At 42.2% G+C, this 25,352-nt stretch overlaps 1 protein-coding gene across 1 annotated transcript in view; it reads right to left on the reverse strand.

The window, feature by feature from the left end:
- The window catches only part of celsr3 (cadherin, EGF LAG seven-pass G-type receptor 3), a 115,509-nt gene that overhangs the window by 57,396 nt on the left and 32,761 nt on the right, over positions 1 to 25,352 (reverse strand). Inside the window, 6 exon segments of the mRNA XM_030118563.1 lie at positions 785 to 910; positions 1,038 to 1,201; positions 5,380 to 5,537; positions 6,236 to 6,324; positions 7,324 to 7,439; positions 11,008 to 11,230. Coding sequence (XP_029974423.1) covers positions 785 to 910; positions 1,038 to 1,201; positions 5,380 to 5,537; positions 6,236 to 6,324; positions 7,324 to 7,439; positions 11,008 to 11,230 — 876 coding nt within the window.

Raw genomic sequence — 25,352 nt, forward strand, 5'->3', positions numbered from 1 at the left:
CAGCTGTTACTGATCACGCCGAAGCAGGATGATGAAAGTGCTGCAGTTAATGCTTGACGTAACTTCACTGCAGAACAGCCTCTGTTTACTGTACACTGTAAAAAACACAGTGTGAGCTCGGGTGGAATGCCAGAAGACTCTGAGGCAGAACACAAATACAGTCTGCATTAAATGAACTTGAGAAGAAACAATTCAAATCTGCACTTCTGACTGAAACCGATCCATTTGAATGTGATGCATCAGAGCGGGGACAGACCAAAATCATGCAGTGTCCAGTTTCTCAATTATCAGGGTTTTTACAACACTGGATGATCCCAAACATACAATTTATCATCAAAATGTGTTCATTTACAGCACAAGTGTGACAATATTACCGACTCCTTGTAATTATTCCAAAGTATTATATTCATGCTTCAAACATAATCAAGATAATATAGTTTTCTTTCGCTTTCTCTTTGATGTCAATTATTCAATTCAATACAATTATATATTTTTTTTTATTTATCATTTTAACAAAAGTAGCATGAATCACATTTTAATCATTTTGTTGGAGTACTAGTTATTTTAAAAAATGCTTGGTGCAGTTTGTTGTGTGAATTAATGGACAAGCAGCATGTAGAAATTCTCAATATTTAAATGTCATTTTTATCAGTATGAAGTTAAATAAAATGGTGATGATTCTGTTTTTTATTGTTGTTTTTACTTCATTTTCCTCGCAGTGTGGTTGGTACAGACACGTTTTAGAGTGCAGGACAACAGGATGAAAATAAGCCGAGCCTCTCACCGTGGCTGCAGTCCTTCCCTCCGTATCCCAGAGGACAGTCACAGGAGAAAGTCTCCCAGCTCACCCTGCAGGTTCCACCGTTCTGACACGGGTTGGATTTGCAGAAATGCAGTTTGGCGCTGCAGCCTGTAACAACCACAGGAGAATCACTTTCCATGACGTGCATCTCAGCGAATGCACAATATTAATCACAATGCTGCAGTAGATCCTTCTAGATCTCCTCCGTCCAAAACAAAAAACAATCAATACTGACCAGGAATTGTTCCATTGTTTGCGATGAATCCAGCCAGATCCAGAGGTTTGCTGTCGATGTGCAGCTCCTTCATACAGCCGATAAACTCTCTGGTGCCGAAGGGGAAGTTGTCTGGCACATTAGGAACCCCGCCCAGAAACAATGGACCAGTCAGATCCAGAGACCTAACAAACAAACACAAACGTATGAATCAGTCAAAACCTTTAAAGTCTGCTGAAAGTGCTTTTATATCACTGCCATGGTGACACTAACACGGCATAAGTTAGAATGAGAAAATAGTAAATACATGAAAACAGCGAGGAAAGTAAATAAAGGTACAACAACACTGAGTATTTCATCAGATTCACAATGAGTTATTGACACCAGAAAATTGATAAAAATACACTTGTGTGACAACTTTTCCTTGGAATCAGACTGAACTGGTACTAAACATATGATGCAAGAAGGTCGTATGAACTCCAGGTAAAAACCTGAATCAAAATGTACAAGTTGTATGTATTATATTGCCTGATGGTCATTCTTTCTGGAATCACACAATACTTAATCAACAGCATATAAAATAGTATAAGAATAATATAAAATACAAAAATGTAAGGAACTTCATGGTGGGTCAATTCAAAATATTACATTATATTGTTGTTATTTATATATATATATATATATATATATATATATATATATATATATATATATACACACACACACACACACACACACACACACACAGTTATATATAGCTATTACGCCCTTTTCTTCATTTCATTTCCTTATTGTTCTTATATAGTAACTACTCTTATTACTACGAAATATTGACTGTCCTATGTACATATTTCTATGTTCATTCACACTATTTCTGCAGTCTAAGCCGCTGCAACACAATTTCCCAAATTCCATCCATCTATCGTTACAATAATACGATACGACTGTCGAGGAAATAAATCTGATCTGAAAGTTTGAACATAATTAGGACCAAGAATATAAAGAGCAGAGGAGTAAATGGGACTATGCGGGGAAGTGTGATGGGAAGCAGGAGAAGAATTAATAAATAAGGACAGGAAAATAAACAAGAGGTGTTACTGAGGCGAAGGGATTAACACACCGAAAGGATTAAACATGTCATCAGAAAATGTGAAAAGGAACATGAATCACACAATAACAGTGGATGTCGGGGTGAAATGAGATGGTTTTATAATAAGATAACGATGGAAACAGAAGACTGAAAGGATGGGGAGGTGCTGGGGGGGCCAGACGTAGAGGCAGATGAACAAACAGAAGATTAAAAAGGGAGTCACAGCAAAGGTGGATGACAAGTCGGAGGGAGAGAAGAAAGGCGAGCAGGAGTGGAAGAGGATGATTGGGGGACGTCAACAAACGGCGGAGTTACTCGCATGAAAGGGAGACAAGCAGCGACAAACGGGACACGTTGATGCTGCTGGGGAGACAGATGAACAAACAGGAGATTAAGAGAGAGCTACACCAAATGTCGAGAGAGAGAGAGGGAGGAGAAAAGTGAGGAGGAAGATGGTGGAAATGACAGTCATGAGACCACATGAGCAGGAAAAAACAGAAAGACGGAAAGTGTTGTGTGTTCAGTGTGAGAGTTTGATCCTGTTTCACGTCGGCGTGAGTCGAGGCTTTTCCTTCTCTCTCTGCAGACACACGCTGCGACAAGCCAGATCAACACACGCCGGCGGAGTATTGAAGGGCGGCAAAGCGAGACAAAAAGGTGCCAGAGTCAAACAAACAAGAGATTAAACCTGAGTCACCGCAAATATCAACAGGAAAAGTCATTAAGGATGTCGAGACGGGCTGAAGGTGGGTGAGCCGTTAATGGAGAGACGGAAGAGGCAGCGGAGGACGAGGGCGCTGGAGTGCTCGTCTCTGGCCTTCCTCTTTGATCCGACCGCTCTTCTCTCAGCCTCCGACGTGATTACAGCTTACAGAGGCGAGGCCAGACGTCAACACGGTGACAGGCCGCGTTTTGAGCGGGTGTGTGCGCGAGCATTAAGCACTTATTGGTGCATCTGGAGACATTAGAGAGCGGTGGAGCACAGGCAGAGTGGACCGCGCAACTTTGACAAGGTCACGCAGCGCAGCGGCTGGACTGCAGCGAAAGTGTGGGAGAGACGGACGGAGTGATGAAAAGAAATGAGCACTCGCATTGAGCTGATGAGCAAAAAAAAGAAAAAAAAGAAAGAAACCTCAGAGAGAATGAGGCAGACATGAAGGAGTATAGAGACGTCAAAGAGCTGCGCCTCATTAAAGCTTCAGGTCCCCTCGGGCTTCCTGCACAGTCACCCCGTCACCCGGAGCCTTCGCCTCACCAATCCTCCCCGACTGATTTCAAAAGTTCCAGCAGGATTTTCACAGATTAGACTGCTTAAGTCGACATCGAGTCGTGTAACACCTAGTTTTCATGTGAATGAAGCGATTTGCTTACAGGCCTGGATTCTGACATTTCATCCTGAAGACGTGTTGAGGCATTAAAACCGATGAAGATGTGCAGCAGCAGTGAGAAGCCATCTTTGGGAAATGGGAGGCATACGCTTAACAAATAAGACAAGAAATTAAAATGTATTAAATGTTCTCCTGATGTGTGGATAGAGTTTCCCCTGAAAAACAATTTTACTCCCACATTTTGGGGACTCCCATATTCCACTTTCTGTTTCCCTCCTCACCATCATGTGACTAATAACCTGCAGTCCGACAGAACTGACAAATGATTTATGAGCCGTGTCGTGAGAGCTCATAACGTCCGGCTGTAGTGATTGAGACACTCTCCTATTTTCACTCTTGACTTTGGGAGGCGGGCAGGAAAGAGTCAATAGTTACAGATAATCAATAAAAGGGTGATAACAATTCGACATGAATCTTGAGGAGGACTGATCTGTTCAGGGTGGAGAGTAGAAGCTGTCATCGTGTTGCCATGGAGACGTATCCAGGGTGTAACCTGTCCTTGCCATTCGTAGGCTCATATAGTGTGTGTGTGTGTGTGTGTGTGTGTGTGTAGGTTTCGTACAGCTTCTGACGGCTGTGACTCAGTTGGTGGGGTGACTTGTCTTTCAGTGGCAAGGTTGCCGGTTCAATCTCACAAGTTCCTTCGTCTATGATGTGTCTTTGACACTGAACTCCAACTTGTTCCCTGTTATTGGACCGAGCCATCGGTCTGAGATCGGCTGAATGTGACCAACACTGTGAAGGTCTTGGGTGCAGTGTTGCTCTCCCTCTATGTCCTCTGTGTCTCTCTGTTTCCATCCTCTAGTGAAAACCAAAAACAGTACCAAGTCTCCACCTCTGAGGTTCTGCAGCTGTCTTCATGTTAAAATGAGCTTTTTCTTTTCACAGTCACCTTTGTTCGCTGCTCATGTGGAATTGTTGCGTTTCTCTCTGGGAAAAGTGCCTTGAAAGATTACAGTGTTTTACTTGGCATTTGTACAACTAATAAAATTAATAGAATTCAACTAGTAAAAATAAAATAAATTGCTGAAATAGAGAAAAAGTGCCACATAAAATAAATCCATTTACCATAGAAGCCATCTTCAATGTACTGAAAGCAAATTACAACCAATAGATTTTCCTTCTGCTTATTAAGGGTCAAAGACCCTTAAGAACCTGGAAGAGAGACTGATCAGACAAACACTGCAGCTCACTTATTTGTGAATATTGTTAAGTAAGCTCAGATATCCAGTCTGGGTGCAAAAGCAATAGCGGAAAACGGAAACATTTAGTTGATATGGTACAGTTCATATAACTTGGTCAGAAAGACGTTGGGCCTTTATCAATTCAAGTTACTTTCAGAACAACATTGCAGGACTAAAAACAAACAGGACTGTTGTGACCCATGTTTTTCAGACGGCACTCCGACTGACTTAGCATGAGCATAATGCAGCCAAAAACAGAAAGCTACTTGAGAATAAGTGAGTAAAACAAGATATAGTGAAGTAACTGTGCTTTTGTTTGGATAACTATCACAGACTGCCTCATTTATTTTTCCTTAGATGCCTAATAGAGCCAAAGAAATTTCAAAATAAGGCAGTAATGGCAAAAATGTTTGCAATTTGGAGAGAGCTAGAAGTCTTGGCTCATGTGCAGAAGTTATTTACTGAGTTTATACGCTGTATATTTTACTTGCAGTCGTAAGTAGCCTTAATTGAACATCTGTTAGTTACATCCTCTAAACATTTCTTGTTTAAAAAATCCCAGACCTCCTCTGTCTGCATCTATATCCGTACGGTTTCTAGACTCAGTTACTCCTGATCTGTTTCTGTGCTTTTCATGTCAGCACATCACTTATTACAAAAGAAAAAAGATGGAGAGCTGGCAGAGAGAGACGGGAACTCACTTCTTGTTGCTGGTCTGTTTGCCCTGCGCAGCGCAGCTGTAATTTCCGAGCTGCGTACCGAAGCGGAGCGACAAGGCCGTATCGCAGTCGTCGACGCTCACCACAGCAATCTTCTCATCCGACGGACCCTGAGCCTCACCGCTCATACTACGCCTCGGCTGAAGACACACACAAGCAAACACACGAGATTGAATATAGGGGTCGGAAGAAAGATGAAAGAAGAATCATCATGACACCATACATGCAGGAAAATCCCAAAGCCTTGACTAAATCTAGAGTTCGCATCAACGCAGCCACCGTTATGGTAAAAAGGGGAGAGATTTGAGTTAGTAAGACAACGAATAACAAACACATTATTAGGGGTGAGACAACAAACCAAAAGCAGACACACATTCACTCTTCACTCACTGTCTGCTGGTGGAAAAAAAGAACATAAAGAAGGAAAGAAAAGGGGAAGAAGGAGCCATGAAAACAAGTGTATGTGCACCCTGACACACACTCATACTCACATAGCGTGTAGCTGGCTGAGGAAAATGAAAGAACATGAAGAAAATTAAAGGAGATGTGCAGCCAATATGCATGCATATAAAATGGTGACAAGCAAACGCCCACATAATTGCACACGTGCACAAACACTTCAGCTCCATTCAGAGCGCTTTGTCTGCACGGAGGCTGGAAAAACTATTGTGCCGACACATCAGAAGCACGAGCGCAAGAATGCAAACTATCGCTTCAGAAAACTTCAAACGGCTCCTCATACGACGGATATCATGTAGATTGAACGTGAGATCAAAAAGTGAAAATGGTTTGAAGCACACAAAGATAAAGAAGTGTCAGATGTTGAATGTAAACCCACCTTGTTGTAGTAGTGGATGTGAACCGTGTGCCAGTTTCCGTCGCTCACCCCACCGGGCAGGAAGGGACTCACCTGAGTGGAGGATTCACCTGCAGGCAGACGGACGGATGCACTTTACCGTTTGCAGGTTTCCCCTGGGTTTTAGCCAGGCACTCCAGTTTCCAATAACAATCCAAAAAACATGCATCTGAAAGCAATCTGTGTCTGACACAGAGCCGAATCAAGCCATGTTTAGAACAACATCACCATGGTGAAAATTGCACTAATTGTGCTCTGCCAGGAAATCTCTCGGTGCGGACCGGAAAGGTTCACTTCACTCTAACCGAACACCCGATCGCTGAGACGGACAGTCCTGCAAGTTTCCAATATCTTATTGATCTTTCCATCCATCTTCTAAATTAATTTAAACAACTCGGCACTGGGGCCGATCTCAGCTAATCATGGTTACAGGCAAGGTGCATCCTGGACAGGTTTCCAGTCCATCACATGGCGAATGCAGGAACAGACACTGAAATGTACAACAACAGGCACAATTTGAAGAAAACTTCCTGATTTTATTTTTAATTCAACCTTCTAGCCTAAATAGGACTTGAACCCCGAACGTTCCTGCTGTTATCAATAATCTCTCCTGATAACAAGCTGTTCATTACGTGTGTTGAAGCTGGAGCACATCGCTTCCTCCAGAACCAGGACAGCCCTGCAGATATTATTTAAAAAAAGAAACCAAAACTAATGCTTCTACGTTCTTTTATAAGGTGCTACTTCCATCCAACAGGTCAAAAAACACTGAGTGACAATTTACTTCAGTCACAACAGAAATCTTTGATGATATTTATCGGTCGTCGTGCAGAGATAAAGTGTTTTGTCATTGCTATATTAGTGAGGGCCATAACAAACAAGCTTCACTCCATAAGAACAGATGAACATACGTTATTGTCCCAGAAATGAAAACTGCATTCCCGCTGCCGTTCACATGTTAATGGTTCAAGAGAAACATTCAGGAGACGATATGAGACGACAGTCCTCATCTGTATTCACAGAAGCTTCCATATGGGAATATATATGGTGAAAACACTTGGCCGCCTCACCTGTGGAGTATTTGAAAACCACTTGTCCGTCTTGAATCTCCAAGGCGATGAAGTCGTGTTTTTCATTGAAGCGTCCATTATAGAAGAGAAGGCCACTGTTCTCCAAGGTCGCAAATCTACAACAAACACACAATCGCTTCATTATGACTGTGCCATGTGTAGTTTGACTCGAATTATTGTCATAATTGTTATCCACCTGCAGCTGATTTTTGCAAGCAGAAAATATACAACAATACAGTTCCTTGAGATTTCTGATGAGATTTCTTAACTCTGAGCCCGGCCAGTGCAACATCTGACCCTGATACAAGCGAGCAACACAAAAAGTAATTTCCCACAGCAAAACAAAGCAGACTCCAGCACACTGGTGCACGTATGGAGGAACAAAAGGTATTCAAACTGCTCCACAGTTAATTAACTTCTCTGCCAGAGACGTGTCTCCTCTCCCTCAGCAGATCAGACTCATACTGCACCCGGTTTTATAAAGGAAAGACGAGAAAGAAAAAAAGAAAACTCCCTCCTGGCAATAGGATTCCTTCTGCTATAACACAGGCCACAAGCCAAAAATATGCTCCTGTCTTATTAAAAGAAAAAGAAAAAAAACTTTCTTTATTTTTAGTGTATTTTTCTAGTTAAACGTTGAGCAGACATCTTTCGAGCAATCTAAATTTTTCTTAAGGGCTCTCAGTGAGGCTCACTGTGTTAAAAAAAAATTGGATGCAACCCAACGCCGACAGTCAGGAATACCTTGGCTGTCATGGGTCAGATTCAGCTGTGCAGCCCTGAAGCTGCTGTAAATCCTATGAAAAAAAAAAAAAAAAAAAGAATATGCTTTCTGATTTCCTGTTTTGTTGAGTTAAAAATATCAGCATTGGCTTCAACAGCAGCCAGAATGGCTTTTCCAACAGATATATTATTACAGTACAGCGCTGCAGATAAGAGCGTGTTATCACCCCTTTCAATCACGGCGATGTTAAACCCATGCTATTTGAGACCGCTGTTATTGTCTGAAATAAATCCACAGTTATTCAACAGCATAAGAGTCTTTTTTGCACAGCTCCAGCAGCCCGGTGGCGTCGTAGCCCCGGGTCTGCAGATCGGATCTCAACAAGCCGCCAGAAACAGCTGAACAGCAGCGGAACGTAATGCTTCGCAAGAGTGAGTGCAGATTATGAGCTGTGGAAATGAGGCGTGGCTGCAAGGAGACTGAAGGGCTAAATGACTGAAACACATTTTAATATCTGTTCCTATTAGAGTGATTTCAGTTTGTAAAATTCATTATATGAAACCAGCAACTGGATTAAAACAATATGAAGCAATTTTCCTGAACAACACGTACAAAGCAAAAGTTCATGATATTTTAATAGAACATGACGATTTCCAGCTCCGCTCAAGAAATGTAAAATATTTCTAACAAACAAAACTGTTCTCTAACTGGACCAAAGACTTTTACAACCTTACACCAGAGTAAATCCTTTATATTGTATATTAGGGCTCAGAGGACTTGTCAGAGATTCGTGATCCTCTGTCTGGTTTGCTGTTTTATGTTCTTCTTCACTGTTATGGTTCTAAAGCTGTGGTTCACGTCTATAGGTTACCGATTCATGTTTCATGCTGAATATAATCTTCATTGATCCAGGTTTTGTAAATGAGATGTGAGATTTCGCTCTCAAGAGAGACGTATTTCAGACGAACACACATCCCTTTGTTCCAGTGCTGTTCATCCTGGCCTTTCACCTCGTCCCAGTCTGAACCTGTCAAGTTGTCTGTCTCTGGTTTGCGTCGTGACCCTCTCTTGTTTGGAGGCCTTGTTATTGAGTCCTCTTGTGTCTCTCTGTACTCCTGATTGCCGCCATGCGAACCAAGCGGAATAAACTGTGAAGTCTGTTTCTGGACGGTGCGTTTGGATCAACTGTACAGAAATGTTACAAGACAATATGTCAACTTATGTGCATGTTATTATGGGAAGATCTAACTGAGAGAAACAAAATAAAAATAAGATTTAAGGAGAATATTTTTGTTTAGGAACAGAATTTTAATGGTGTGTTCCTTATTTTGTGTCTTGCTCGATTTTCATGTTCCCTCGGATTTGTTGGTTTTTATACTCACTCGTCTGTTTTCAGGGAGTCTATTTTTTGCCCTTGTGTCCTCCTCTATCCTCCCCTGATCACCCTTGAAGTTGTCTGGTGTGTTTTGTCAATCCTGCCTCCCACTCGGTGTATCTAACCTCTCGAGTCTGCTCCTGATTGCAGGTTCCAGCCCTGTCTTGTAGTTTTTATTGTCCTCCTGTTTTGTTTCAGATTAGTTTCCTAACCTTGGCTGGTTGGACTTTAATAGACACTACCTTTCTGAAATACACAGTTAAACCCATGTATGTGTTGGAATTATAAATTTGGGAACAGATGCAGTGACTCCACCGTATTCCCTGGAAACACAAATTTGATGTCACTTGTATAACAACTGTCATTAAAATGATTAAATTACAATTAAAATACAAATTAAAGCAAAGTTACGAAACAGGTAATGGATACAAATACAAAACCCTTTATACCGATCATAGCAGGAGATTCACGTTATAAAACATTCCTTGACGTATCATCATGAATAAGACAGCAGAATGGACAGCGCATCGCCTCTTAATGCACCGACAGTGCTCATTTGACCACAAGACCACGACCATAAAGTATCATAGCAACCGCTCCATGGTGGCCACATCAGCCTAGCAACCATCACATGGAACGCGTCACCTTGGCAACTATCATTAGACGACATCACCCTTGGCAACCATCCCCGCATCCCTCCCTGACCACACTTAAGGGCCACTTCAGATCTCCCATAGACAAGCACTCCGAATCGTGTCAAGAGAGAAACGGGAGCAAGACGGGGAAACACACAGGGTTTAAGTGATAAGACGATCGGGGAGCTTCACCGTGACAAAGTTACAAGATGCCAAATGAACTGCAAAAAGTTCGGAGGCTGTGGCACAAATTAAACCAAGTAGGGTGGATTTATCTCATAAATATCCTTCAAATTGAAAAGTGATGGATGTAAAAAAAAACATACAAAATTGGCTCAAAGCCATTAACTTCCACTGCCATCATGCGTTTATTCACTGCATTAGCTAATTGAACAAATTGATCACACGGCCTCCTTACTGGCTGCTGAGTGGGGTATTGCTTTTCAGGACAATAATAGTTTTGACCCCTCCATACAACGACCATGAGGTCACCCCGCTGCGAAACCTTCACTGAAATATGTAAGACTAAAAGGGTGATCAGATGTAAGGTAAGAACAAAAGTGAAAGCAGAGATGGTGGGGAAACCGCTAAATTGGCAGATGAAAGAGGAGCGAGAGCAGAAATCGCTCATCTCACTGGAGAGAGGTGGAGGCAGCGGAGGGAGAAACCATGAATAATAGGATCGATCTCTGAGATGGAGATGAAATAAATAGATTAAAGCAAAAAGGAGAGCGGGACTCTGTAAGAGGAAGAGAGAGCGGAGAATCAAAGGAGGGCGATGATGGATCCATGTCTGATGAGCGATGGGAGCTGAAATAAAGGGCCGGGGAGAGAGGACATAATGAAAAATCCAAGCACAGAAACAAAATCCTCACGCTGGGTGATAAAAAAAAGTTCCAAAAATAAGGCAAGATTAGACTTAGAAAAAAATAGATGAAAGTTGTACGTACGTTAGCGAGATGGAGAGGTGGAATCTTTGCCTGAGTCCACGGAACATGGCGAAAGACTTTGGCGGGAAGGACCGGGCGGTGACGGTGCAGTACGGACGCTCGAAGCCTCCTGCGGGGCACTCGCAGCGAAAGCCTCCTCCCGACAGCTCCCGACACGTCCCGCCGTTCCGACACACACCCGGGACGCACCGGCCCTGCCGCCGGTCGAACTCACAGCGGTCACCTGAGGTCGGGGGGAGAAAGAAGAGAAACCATCAGTCTGCGTCGACCCCAAGAGACGGCAAAATTCTCACAAAGAAGTTTTAAAAGATTTGAAACAAACACTGCTAACAGAACCACTCACACACTTAATCAAAATGTTCCAACATGGAATCAAACCCAGGCTTTCTAGATGTGAGGCACAAATGCTAACCACTGTTTCACCATGACACCCATTACCATATGGAACTGTCTGGACTACTGATTCCAATAAAGACAAACAAAAAGCGATTTCCACCCTCATTGTCTGGATCAATAATAAAGAAATAATAATAACTCCCACCACTGTTTGGTTGCAGAGAGACTGTGAGGCCATTAAGATTCACAGGCTCTGACCTCTGACCTCGCTGCACTCACTGGCAAGTCCACCAAAACAAATGCTTCAAACATTGTTCAAACCCCTTTCTCTGGACTCCAGGCAGAAAGCTGGACTGAACTCACACCGCTGACAGAATACAACGGCCAACTCACTGACTGATTAGAAAACCAGCACGGCACCCTTTCAGGCGAATGACTTCGCAAACAGAAACAAATAAAACAGGCACTTTCCCCCCAGAGTTACTGCGGCTGAATTTGATCAATGAAGAATATCTTTTCATGTGAAATGTCTCCGTAAGTCCTCCGTCAACAGGAGCTACGGAGAGTAAGAATGTCACAGCTGAGTTATTTAACTGAACTTTAAAATGCAGCTGTTTCCTGATGGTGAAAGTGCATTAAACAATGTGAGAGGGATGTGGACTTTATGCCCCCTGTGGTAAGTAAGAGGGCACGTGTGGCTCCCTGCACCCTCAGGGAAATCACACCTCGGCTTAACTCAGTCCTCAGTTAATCACTCTCCAACAAAAATCACCAAACAGAGCAGCAGAGAGGTCGATCATACCTTTATAATCTCTCGCTGAAGAGATTTATTCAACGGTGCAATCAGCTATTTACATTCCTTGCTGCTAATGTGTGAACGTTCAATCCACTCAGTAAAGGTTGTGTTATACCTGGAGAGATTCTGAAGGAGGCGACTTAAAGTGAAGGTTTCAAACAGCCCCAATCAATAGATCTGCTTCTTTTTTCTACATGTCAAACGTTAAAACAGAGTGCTGCAGGTTTCTCCTGCTCTGTCAAACACTCAGATACTTTAATATGCAAATGAATCCCTGATTAGATGGCGGGAGCAGCAGGGTGCTGATTCCTGAAGAGTAGCTGTACAGGACTGACATTTACTTTTTCTTGACTAATATAAGAAAAATGCATTTACCAGGTTTTTTTTTTTTTTTTTTTTAACCTGGCAGCTCTCACACAATGAAACATGTCTATGTAGGTGATATAAAAGGAAAGGATATGTTTTCCTGCTGACTTCGACTCTTTTGCTGGAGAATTGTGGAAAACAAAAACACCACGAAAAAAAAAAATCTGCAGACGAGAATGAGCGCAGATTTGGCTGCCAGTCAAAAAAGTGAACGTCTGGACCGTCTCGAGGGGCTGAAACACCTACATACACACACAGAAAACCCAAACAAGGTATGCACACACTCTTTTCCGTCTTCACCTTTCCTTGAGCATATTTGGACACATTGTCTGGTGTTTAGCAGCTGCACTCAGAAAACACACACACCCAGTGGCCTCCGCACAACCGGAGCAGACAGGGCTTCAGTGTAGCCTGAAGACAGATGGCTCCTCAAGGACCCACTTTAGAGCCTGCTAGGGGCTCATGCTGCATGCACACACACACACACACACACACACACACACACGCACAGAAAATAAGAAGCAATAAAATGCAAACATATCAATGAAAAAAAAATAATGCTCAAAGGCAGTACCACACATTCACTGTGATACCACCTTGTTTCACTAATCCACACACGCGCACACGCGCACACACACACACACACACACACACACACACACACACACACACACACACACACACACACACACACACACACACACACACACACACACACACACACACACACACACACACAGATCATTACTGCTGCCCTCCAGGCTGCCGGGTTTTATCATGTAACTGTTTCTGTTGGCACTTTTTGTTTGTGCTGCTTTTAGATGCCGAAGTTCCCACTGGCAGGATTCTCACATCTTCACTCACAACACACACACACACACACACACACACACACACACACACACACACAAGCAAGCACAAACACACAAGCAAGCACAAACACACACAGATGTTGTAAGTCACTGTTAGTCATGATCGCTTGGACATGCGTATTTGTTTGACACACAGCACATGGAGCTGCACGGGCAATTTCTCACACACACACATAAACACACGGGTGAACACACACACAGGTGCTAGAGGGCAAGTCAGGACCACATGCTGGCAGAGAGGAGCTGAAAAAGCACAGACAGTCAAGTTTCACACACTGATACTGAGCATTTGTGACAAGTGACGAAAACACACACTGACAGCATGAAGCATGAAGCCAAACAGAGTTTAGTGATTTGTGCAACAATTTAAGGTGTAATCTGTTTGGACTACCCTTCTTTAACAATCAATGATTTACTTATTGAAAACAAAAGAAAAGGAGTATGTCCAAGTATTCAGTGTTTCTAAAGTTTACTGAATTCACCAGTCACAGGGTAACAATGACAGGCAGCATAGAGCATGCAGCAAAACTGAGGCACAAAATCAACCCTATAAAAAGCATCAAGACGGACGATTAAAAAGGTAGTTCTTTCAAAATAAATGGCTTTGAGTTATTAAATAGCTCAAGAGTGGAATTAATAGTAAATAACATGATACATGTCTACCAAAAAACAATATAAATCTAATTTATTAAAGCAAGTTACTACAGCACAGCCTTATTGAATAATTAATGTGAGATAATTGCATAATATGTGCTGCTGATTACTGATATTTTTTAATTTCAACAATTTAAATGAACCTCAATTAAGTTCTCCAGCCCTCATTGAGTCGCGCCACTGTTTATTTTCTCGTCCATCCCGCTGGACGTCACCCGGCTCGCTGGCTTCGCCTCCCACTCCTCCGGCCGCGGGGCAGCCGATCGCCGACAAACTGTCTCACGCCATCAAATCACCGCTTCGAGAAACAAACACACACACGGTGAGATGCCCAGTCAGACACCCGGCTCAGCTTACAACGGCCTCGAGACATTCAAATCATCACATCCGTCTGTCCGTGTTTAGCTTTCTCTCATCCTCTTGACCCTCTCGCTTTAAACGTATACCTCTATGTTAAGTGCACACAACAGGGAACCAATTAAGCCTGACAAACCACGTGCACGCGCACACATACGCACGCATGCACGTACACACTTTCCCTGGCTTTGTCTGTTGGAGCTACTCATCCACACAAACCTGCTCATTAATATTGAAATAAATAAATAGACATTAATACTCATGAATTATGCGTATGAGTCTTGAACACAGACACCTACACACACCTACACACACACACACACACACACACACACACACACACACACACACACACACACACACACACACACACACACACACACACACACACACACACACACACACACACACACACACTCGTTCATTATGCACACCCACTTGTGCTCAAGTTTGTGTACTGGGAGAAAATAAATTGACAGAGAAACAAAAAAAAAAAAAAATCTGCGTGCACACACATTCAGTATTTTAAACACACTAATTGGCTGCAGCGAGGCAGAGCAGACGTGATCTCACACTGACTCAACGACGGGCTTTTTTTATTCCCATCCTTTTCCCAGACGGTGTGAAGGCGTCCACTTCACTGAAGCACTCGCTCTGATCAGCAGGGACGGGAGACACACCCACACACAGACACACACACACATTCACACAAATGAAGAAGGACAAAGTGTGTAATTCCTCATTCGGCTACTCCAGCCCACATGAGCATAAAGGTCAAATGACCAGTGAGCAGCGGCTGTCCGACACAATGATCGCACTTAGATTTTCACAGGGAAACACTTTGTCTGCACACACAGACGGTTCCCAATAAGCAGAGAGTAAACGTACACACCCACGCACGCAAGACACCACTTAATGCATACGTGCAGTTAAACAAAGAAGCACACATACTAATACACACATCACACACACACCTACCACTGATAGAGAGCAGGTATCCAGTTACTTCATACTTGATGCCATCAATGAGAATTAATTGAGCTGCTTTATTATAATATTCATCACTTACATCAGGAGTGTCAAACACACCATGGTTCAAGATCCACAAACAGCTCAACTTCATCTGACCGGTAAAATAGCGTCATAATAAACTTTAAGTTTAAACTTTAAACCTTTTCTTTGTTATTAGTGAGGAAGATGTCTATATTATTACAAAAACTTACTGCAATCTAAACATAAAGCAAATTTCAATGATGTGTTCTGGTGCAAAATAAAGTAAAAAAAAATAAATAATACAGATGCACAAACTCTTCCCATAGCTCACCCAACCAGCATGGCTCTAAAGCTACTTTGATAACTACATGGTAGCAACCTTTAATGGTAGCATCATCGATTGGAGCCTCTTGTGGGCCTAAGGGCCTTATGTCTGACACCTCTGATGTGGTATAATTTCATTTAGTCAATTTCAGCCACTAGTGACACTAGAGCACTTCAGGCCACACGTACAAACTATGCAGAAAAACTGACGTTTGACAGCCCCGGTTTAGACCACAGTGAGGGAAGGAGCCCACCCTGGACCAAAATGCAGCTGCACGACTCTCACTGCACATGCTTGGTTGAATGTTTTTCACATTCGAAGAGTTTATTGTTAATGATGGCGGGATCCATCACAAACAAAGTAAATTTAAGAATAGCATTTTTTTTTTATGTCTGTCAAACAATTTTACCTTTAAATCACTATGGTCAGTAGACAGGTACAGTTTCTAAAAGTATAACAGGAACTTTTGTTGTTGCTGCTTATTTTTAAACTTAAAGTTCAGTGTGAAATTGCATTTTCCCTGTTCCAATGAGGACTGACAACAACATCTGTATCAAAGCCTGAAACCTGAAGAAAAACGTATTGGAAGCTAAACCCATTCCAGTCTTTTATCAGATTTAGTCATATTGTGTTTATTTGTTTTCTGTTGCTGTTTTTTTGAACACTTGCATTTGTCTCATCAGCAGCATTTCAGAGGCCGAGCAGTTCTTGTATTACGTAACTTTCTATGAATTTTGTGCTTTTGAGATCTCGCCTGTTCACGGGATTTAATGTTACTTTGGAATAATTAAGCCTAAAGAAATGAGTGCATGAAAACTTCATTGCAGTTCAGTTCGGTCTCTTAACATATTCCTGACTTAAAAGACGGCAGGAGGGTGGTGCACTGGTTTGCTTTCTGTCCAGAGTTTGCATGTTCTCTCATGCGCTGACTATCTTACACAGTCCGAAGAGATGCTGGTCGTATTGATTGTCAGTGTGTGTGTATGTGTGTGTGTGTGTGTGTGTGTGTGTGTGTGTGTGTGTGCCAGAAGGTCCAGCTTGAGTGAGTCATGGATATAGCGTATGGACAGATGGGTGAATGGAAGTTCAACTGACACACCCACAGTTCAACATGCACCCAGCTCTGCTTTCCAAATTTCCAATCTCAAAAGTTTTGCGTTTACTCGTCTTTGCTGTGTTAAAGCTAGCAAACTATTTTCAGTCGCCTTTTGCTATTTTATTCTTCCTCTCTCGCCTCGTCTAGTGTCTTGATCCTTCCTTCCTTTTGTCTCTTCCCCTCCACTTTACATCTCTATATATAAAAACGCGCTTTGCTTTTCCTCTCTCCTTCCTGCCGTCATCTTCTTCCCCTTTCTTCCTCCATGCCTGACTTAATGCATTCATGCCACCCCTTCATTCACGTCGATGTTTTATTCATCAAAGCTAGTTATTCTTCAACCTCCCCCGGCATCTTAGCTTGCTCCGCCCAGTTGCCCACCCCATCATCCGCCCCCATCTTCACCACCACCACCACCACCACCCCAACCACATGGTGCATCCCCAGAGGCCGCCGCGCTCCCGCTTCCTTCCCCCCTTTTCCCTTCCTCTTGTATTACGCCTGTAAAATTCATCCTGGCTCATTTTTTCTGGGTGTGTGCTCTTTCTCCTCGTACACCCCCGCAGGAACAGATGCCTCGGAGGCCTGTGCAGGGGTTGAGTGATGTGTAATGAGTCAGAAAACTGCATATTCAGTAAAATGTGAAATTATGACATCTTGATATTAATAAATGAGCACTGCATCTGTCTTCAAATTCATTTTACATATTCCAGCTCTTGTGCAAGTGGTGTTCTTCTCTTTTCAGTCTCTTGGTGGTTGAGTTCAGGAAAAACCCTCTGGTGTGCACGACATAATGCAGTTGTTTCTTCTTTTAACTAATTTCTGGTAAACGTTTCACAGTTAAATTGTGGACCTGTGTGTCTTTCTGTGTGGAGTTTTTTTTTTTCTTCCTTCAGAAGTTCAGAGAAATGTTTGTTAGGTTAACCAGACTTTGACTTTAGTCATGCATTTGTGTGGCTCTCTGTTATTCCTGTGATCTCTTCAGGTTGCTCGATCGATTCGTGCCTTTCAGTCTCGACTGCCAGCTCAGACTGATCCAAAGTTGGCTGAAGTGGGTGAGATATAGATGGACGATTACATAAATGGATGCCACCATGGACGGTTAAAGCAAAGAAGACAAAACACAGGCACTTACTGACTGAGTTGTATTCCACAGAAACATTTCTAAAAACTATTGATGTTACTGTTTTGAAAAAAAAAAAAGAACAATTTGAGATAAAGGTATGAAAAGGTGAATCCAAACTACAGAATTTATAATAACGAGACACAAAGCTTAGAGTAGATCCACACTCTTAAACAGCTCCAAAGCAATTTTCCCCAACCACACAGCTTACATTCAGCCACGCTGCTCAAAGCGTCTTGACAGAAAACACTCTGATATTCCACCGACGGCGGAGTCAGTATCCATTAGGCAGACGCTTGTGACCTTCAGCTGGAAACCAGAGGTTGGACAGGACAGCGGGACGGTGTCATCGGCTGACATTGACTCACTGATCGCTCTAAGGTCACGTTTCCCCACACATGTCCACTAATGGGAAGGTCCCATCATACACTTTTATTAGCTGTTCCATTATTCACTGCCTACTGAGCAGCACCAAGACTTGTAAGTCAGTGATGTCCCTGCTTCGTGTCTCTCTGCGGAGTTGAGTGCAGCGCCTATTTAATATCACGCTATGATGACACTGTCAGACGCTGTGCTGTATTCGACATATGGAGTCACAGCTGAAGTTAAACTGATGCAGGTGAAAATGAGAAATTGTCATTTAAAATGCACACTTTGTTACTTACTAATCCAAAGACTGTGTCGAACTACAAACTCATGACGTGACTCGATTAACAGCTGGACCTGCAGCTTCAAGCTGGGAGCCTGAAGCGGACATGAGGAGCAGGCCACACAAGTCACTTCAACTGGTTTCCGCTTGTAACGCCGCAAACAGGGATTTAATTCATTTCCCTATTTGGAGCGCAGTGGGACAGCGGTGAGCGCTGTTCCCTCACAGCACGGAGAGTTGGGATATTGTCCAGAGCCGATATGTGTGGAGTTTTCAAACTGCCACGGGCTTCCTCTTGGTTCTTCCTTACACGTTCCTAAAACAGGCATGTTCGGATAATTGGTGGCTCTCTTTGTCAGGGCTGTCGGCCAAAACCGCCACACAAGATGCTCCAATCTGGCCCACAAATCCACCAAGCCACCAAAGAAAGGTAGTTTAAAGTAAATTTCTTAAGAGTAACAGACATAACAGTACTGAGACTCAAAGTGAGATATTGGTGATACTGTCACCTTATTATGACACAATTTTATTGTTCCAGTCAACTTGAGATGAGATGGGGCTGCAAGTGGTAACTGAAATAAAATGTGTCTGACGTGGTCTAAACTGTCTTTCACCTGGATGAACACCAGCAGCCCACCTCTGGATGGGACAGGCATAGAAAATGGAGGGATTCAACTCTCTTCTGAGAGTACTTTAAAAAGAACTGCAGCTGAAACACAATGCAACTTTCCGTTTAGACCTGAGGGAAGAGCTGACGACAACAGACAAACCTTACAATGAATTTTAAGAGCACAGGCAGCCAGTTGAGGACGGCCAGAAACAGCATATGAGCTCATTGTTAAATGCTGCTTATTACATGACATTCAGGAAACATGTTCAGGTCAAGGGGCCCTAAAACAGAACCCTGTGGAACCCCAACTGACAGAAAGAGAAAGAAAGACTAGTCAAGATCCGCAAGGTTCACTTTGTTCTGTCTGCCAAAATAGACTTAAGCAATTCCAAAAAACCTGCACAACTGCCCCACTAGGTGCAGCAACCAAAGCAGTAAAATATTGTCTTTCTGAACAGATGGACTGTTTGCAGCTTCAGTATTCATCTGAGAAAGTATATCGACGCTTGCACTGTTCCATCTGTAAAGAGAAAATGTTCTGCCGAAGTTACACTTTGAGATGCACATATATTTGATTTGAATGTATTCTTAGATTTATGCTTGGAAAATTGCATACTTTATAAACCTCAGCTGTTCTCTCTTCTCTTTTTCTAACTTTTTGTTTTTCACTTTCTGTATGATTTGCTTCTTCCTTGCTTTGGCTCCAGTACATATTCCAACATTGCCCTCATCATTACCCTCCTTTACACTGTCTATACCGTTCACACCATTGTGTTTGTGTACGTCTATACTGTTACTGCTTCATATTCATGGTCTTTCTCCTTCCTACATGTCTCTTTCTGCCTCAGTGCCTTTTCACTTTTCCTTTCCTGTAATCTTTTTTCTTCTTTTCAGTAACCCCATTTCCACTTTCATCCTCCCTCCACTTTCTACCTCTACCCAATCCCCCCTTTGCCAGGTTTTTTTTTTCTTTTCTGTTTACCTTTTTTAGAAAATCAGATCCTGGACATTGATAACAGCAACCTCCCTCTCTCACTGATATTTGATTCCTTTCAGCGTTTTGTCTGCACCCTGGAGCTCTTCCTTTTTAATCCAGCTCCTCTTTCATTTCCTGGTCCTCCTTTGATTCCTACCATCATACTGACACACACCTTTTAACCTTCTTTCCCCCCGAAACATGCAGTAGAAATAAAGCGCAAATGCCAGCATTGTTTTGAATGTCATGCTGAGTGTGTGAGTGACTTGAAAGATGTTTCCATGAAAAACTGACAACTGTTCAAGTCTCCACATCAACACCAATCCAAAATGTTTGGATACCATGATCGATGCGAATAGAAATCAAATACAATGGTTTTAAAATCTCATTAACCCATGTTCCATTCACAATAGAATCAGAAATTGAAACCGAGACGTTGGCCCATGCAGTATTAGCTCAATTTGAAAAGTATTTTCTTCACTAAAAGAACGAAAACCGAAGTCTAAAACCAAATCCAACCTTGAGGGGGAAAGGGCGGGGATGACAACAAAGAGTATAGAGAGACTGTGCTGAGCTGAACCGGACCGGACAGGACAGGACACTACGCAGGACAGACGGACTGGACTGATGGAAAAACTGTAAAAAACACAAACACAGCAGCAAAGGACAACTGAGAACACTATTGATACAAGTACTACTATTAAATGCCATTAAGCCTGATGCTCCATATGCAAACGAAAGCTATGCTTTGCCGCGAACCACCTCTGCACAGCTTCTGTAGTAGCACGCATACGGCAGTGCTTAGCATTTATCTACACGCTGCCCTGTGTGTTCTGTACCAAGGAACCGAGCTTGTTGTGTGCCATGAGAACACACACAACACACACTGCCATGAGAACAAAGATTACGTCAATAAACCAACTGATGTGAATTTAGCCTCAAAAGAAGAAAACCCGACTGCACAAAAGCCACTTGAATGAGAGACCTGAGGTATGTGTATCACTCCTCACCTCCCCTCCTTTTCCTCGCCACACTCTTCTCCTTATCTTGCCAAAACTAATTTAGACTCCTCTTTTCTTCCTCCTACACTGCTTAATACATTTATCCAGCTCCACTCGGCAGATACAGTCCCCCGCGGTGTATTTCCTCCATACAACACGCGCATTTCCAAATCCATTATGCATTTTGACCCATCTATTTCCTTCATTTTCTGTACTTGTTCCAGAGCCTGGTGGCTCATGCTGTTCCCACCCCACGATGTTTTAGCTCCATCTCCACACACACACTCACACACACTTTTCTGTAATCTCTTGTCTTCCACATGCAATCATTTACTCTATTAATGACCTCTAAAATTAATGCCGTGGTCTGACCTCATCCGGGGCCATTATCTCTCCTCGCCACAGACCTCAGCTCTCCGCTCCCTCGTCCGTTGCCAGAGGACCACTTTAACTCTCATTTCTAACTCATCCCATCTGCTCTAACGTCTTCTGTCTTTCAACTCCGTCGTTTGCGTGATTTATCACCACATGACTTCCTCCCTGTGACGTGAAGTGATCCTAATTCCACCTTTAATGACCCCCTGTCAGTTTTTTTCTTTAAACATTTGTGCCGTCTTTCCAGTAAAGAGCGTCTCGCTCTTTCTGCCGACAGTCGCGTGTTATCGTTCTGAAACTAATTGGATTTTCATTTGTCACTCGCTGAATGACTCTCTCCATACAGTAAATTCTTAGTCTTTTAACCACATTGTAATTCATTTCACCATAATTAGCTGTGTAATTCTTGGTCAACACTGTGGATAATACAAATACAAATCTACACAAGTAAAACCCATTCAATGTTCGATTTAGGCTTTAATTATTGTTCACTTCAAGAGTTTTTCTTAAATGTGTTGACCGAAATAAATGAATTTTAAATATTTCCTTTTCTACAACCATTCCCTGGATTGAAATAAGAATGTGTATGAAAAACATTTTTTTTTTCTGGTGTCACACAGAACGGGGACTTGTATGTGTCCCGAGCATTTAATTAGCTTACATTAGGTTAATAACGACTTCTGATTTCATGGTTGAAATTCTGCCTTCGGGCTTACATTCAGTAAGCTTAATGTAATTCTTCTGCCTCATCACATACAGTGGAGGTGAGCGGTGGAACTGTGCCGCGCTGAGAATAAACCCCGCTCATACAGAATGAAGGTCAGATTTCAGTTGCGTGGAAAAAATTGTATTTGTGCATTTTCCCGTTGGTTTTATTCTTTCTGGGGAAATCATTTCTGTTTGAGCACGTGAGCTATACATCTTACAGCTGTGCTTCACAGTGCTGTTACACAATCCTTCAGGGTGAAAAACATCTGGTTCCATCTTAAATATTTAAAATTCCAAATCATTTTTTATTTATTTATTTTTTTAGCATTACACTTCCACTTTTATATGTTAACTAATCTGATTTTAAAAGATTAAAGACGATATTAACTGGCGGTCAGAGGCTCTTCTAACATGCATGTTTCTGTGGTACCACTGTTGCGGTCATATGTTGTCTGCTGTGACCGATCAAGCTCAGCGTGTCGTAAAAATCTCATAAATGTTGCATGCAGCAACAAAATGACTTATTTACTTACAGCAAAACACCAAGATTTGGCATATTTTCCATGTATTGCATTACAGTAATATCCATTCATCATGTGCACTGTTTCCACCAGACACACACACACACACACACACACACACACACACACACACACACACGCCAAAAAAAACACACACACATAAAACAAAACATGCATAAAAAAAACCCTAAAATTTGGACTCAAACTGGGTTATTCTTATTGTGAGGTGATCTTGCTGACCAAAAAAAACAAAAACAAAACAAAACAAAAAACTTCCTTATATCATTTTAGCTTCTATCATTAAATTTGAAATGCTTTTCTATATTGCAATATTTCCTATGATACTTTCCTTCTCGAGTAAAACACATTGTAAAATTAACTTACAAATGTATGACTTTGTATTTCTTAAAACATCCTAAATGTCGCTTAAAGCCATGTTTTCCTGTTTGATCTGACTTAAAGGTGCTGTAGGCAGGATTTTGCTAGTCAATGCTAATTTTTCTGTGTTTTCTTTGGATTAAATGTTAGAGTATCCATTGATAATCCTTTAGGAGTGTAGCATAATTGCACTACCGCGAGGGTGCGGCGTTTCCATCTGTCTCTGTTCTGAGCTGAAAAGGAATCTCGACAGCTCCAGGTATCTTTGACCAATCAGAAGAGCCCATGAGGCTCTAGCCGTGATTGGTCGAGGGGCGTTCGTTGCACGTTCTTGTGGGAGGGGCTTAACTTGCGTAAGGGCGTGATGTCAGAGAAAACACGACAGGATTGGCTAAGCTGGGTTTCAAATCGCCTTTCTCGATGGGTCAAATTGCCATCTTGCTTAGGTAACCCTAAGCAAGATGGCGGAGATGTGGAATCCTGCCTACAGCACCTTTAAGCTAAATGAATGATAAATAAAAATAGACATTTAAAGAGTCACATTCAATCCGATTTTAGAATCAACAGTGCAGTTCAAACGCACATTACAGGACCGGGTGAGAAAAAACAGAATCGGTAGAAAACCACAAGGAAAACATGCAAACTCTGCAAAGCCCAGAGTTAAAGTAGAAAGTGAGACTGCAAACCACAAAACCACCCAACTTGTCTAAAACAAACATCTTCTTCTGTACTCACTCCCTCCTCTCGTCTCATTCCCTCCTCCTCTTTTCTCACCCGAACACTTTAATCTCGCAGCCTCAGTCTCTTTCAGCTTTTTAACATTTCCGTCCGTCCATCCTTCCCTCTCACTCACTGCTCCTCTGTTCTTCTTTAAGAAACGCCACTTCATCCTCCACACACAGCTCATTTGCGCCTCTTTCTCCTCCCTATCTGCCAGATTAAATTTCTCACTGTAACACGCATATCATCTTAATCACAGGCAAAACTAATCTCACCTCTGCCTACCGCACTCCGCTCTGTGTCTCTGTGAGATAGAAGCGTCTCTTCACCACAGCGGAGTCACTTCGGTCCTCTCTCCTCACCACTTTATCTCCTCGCAAACTAATTTACTTCATATCCGTACCTATCTCTGTCTCCCATCTCCTCTTTGCATCTCTCAGGCGGATCCTCCACATCATATTGTGGGACAATCTGCATAATGTGCATTTTTTTTTCCCTTCACTTTGTGTGAACAATCCCGTCTTTCTGTCTACTTTTATCTGTGCCTTTAGACTTCACTGTCCACTGGGAGCGTCTCCTAATACCTCTGAGGTCTCTTTCTGGTTTTCCGGGTTAATGAGTGTTGCATATTCTCGTCAGTGCTGCAGGCTCAGCGCGTTTTTTTTTTTTTTTCTTTTTCTTTTTTCCCCGTGATGTAAACGCTCGAGGTTAGAAAGCATAACTTCAGCAATTCAGCTCAGTTTAGTAACAGTAAGAGGCGGAACTATAATTCCGAAGTTACAGTTTAATCAGCTCTGAAGTAAAGAAAAGAAAAAAGGGATCTTAAAGTACAAATTACACAGTTAGTGTAACCTCTTTTCTCTCTTTTGTTCTTAAACCAACGACATTAAGCTTCTCTGATGGCTACCCTGAGATTTCACATAATTACTTTACCATTAACAGTTGTTTTTAGTTGACTTTCATCTATTTTTTTTTTTTTTTTTTTTGCAGTTTGAGTTGAAAAAGCGCTAATCACAACACCACTATACAGTCACCGTTTCAGCATTCTCGTGTTTGGATACTTTGTTGACTAAAATATGCATCACAACCTGCAGTGTCACCTGGACTGCGATAGATTAATGTTGGTAGAATGACCACTGACTATTCCAAACAGATGGAAAAGTAAAGTCGAGGAGGAAAATAAAGCATTCAACCTATTATATGCAAATTAATTTTGCTTCTGCTAATGATGTTGGCTCACCTGTATGTTTGACATTTCAGTATAGCTCCCAAGTAGGAATTTCTTTGATAAATCAAAAATTGACATTAAAGGTACTGTATATTTTGAATCACTTAACAAGGTTCATTCTCGATCACCTATCTTCAATCCAGTTTTATCAAATGTAGGATCACAAAGATCGAAAATGGCTTCTCTGTGGGTCAACGTCGCAGTTTTCTGGCATAAACCAAGCTAAATGTGATGGATTCATGTACGTACAGAGCAGAGAAG

Source organism: Salarias fasciatus, chromosome 20 (assembly GCF_902148845.1).
Source record: "Salarias fasciatus chromosome 20, fSalaFa1.1, whole genome shotgun sequence".
NCBI lineage: Eukaryota > Metazoa > Chordata > Actinopteri > Blenniiformes > Blenniidae > Salarias > Salarias fasciatus.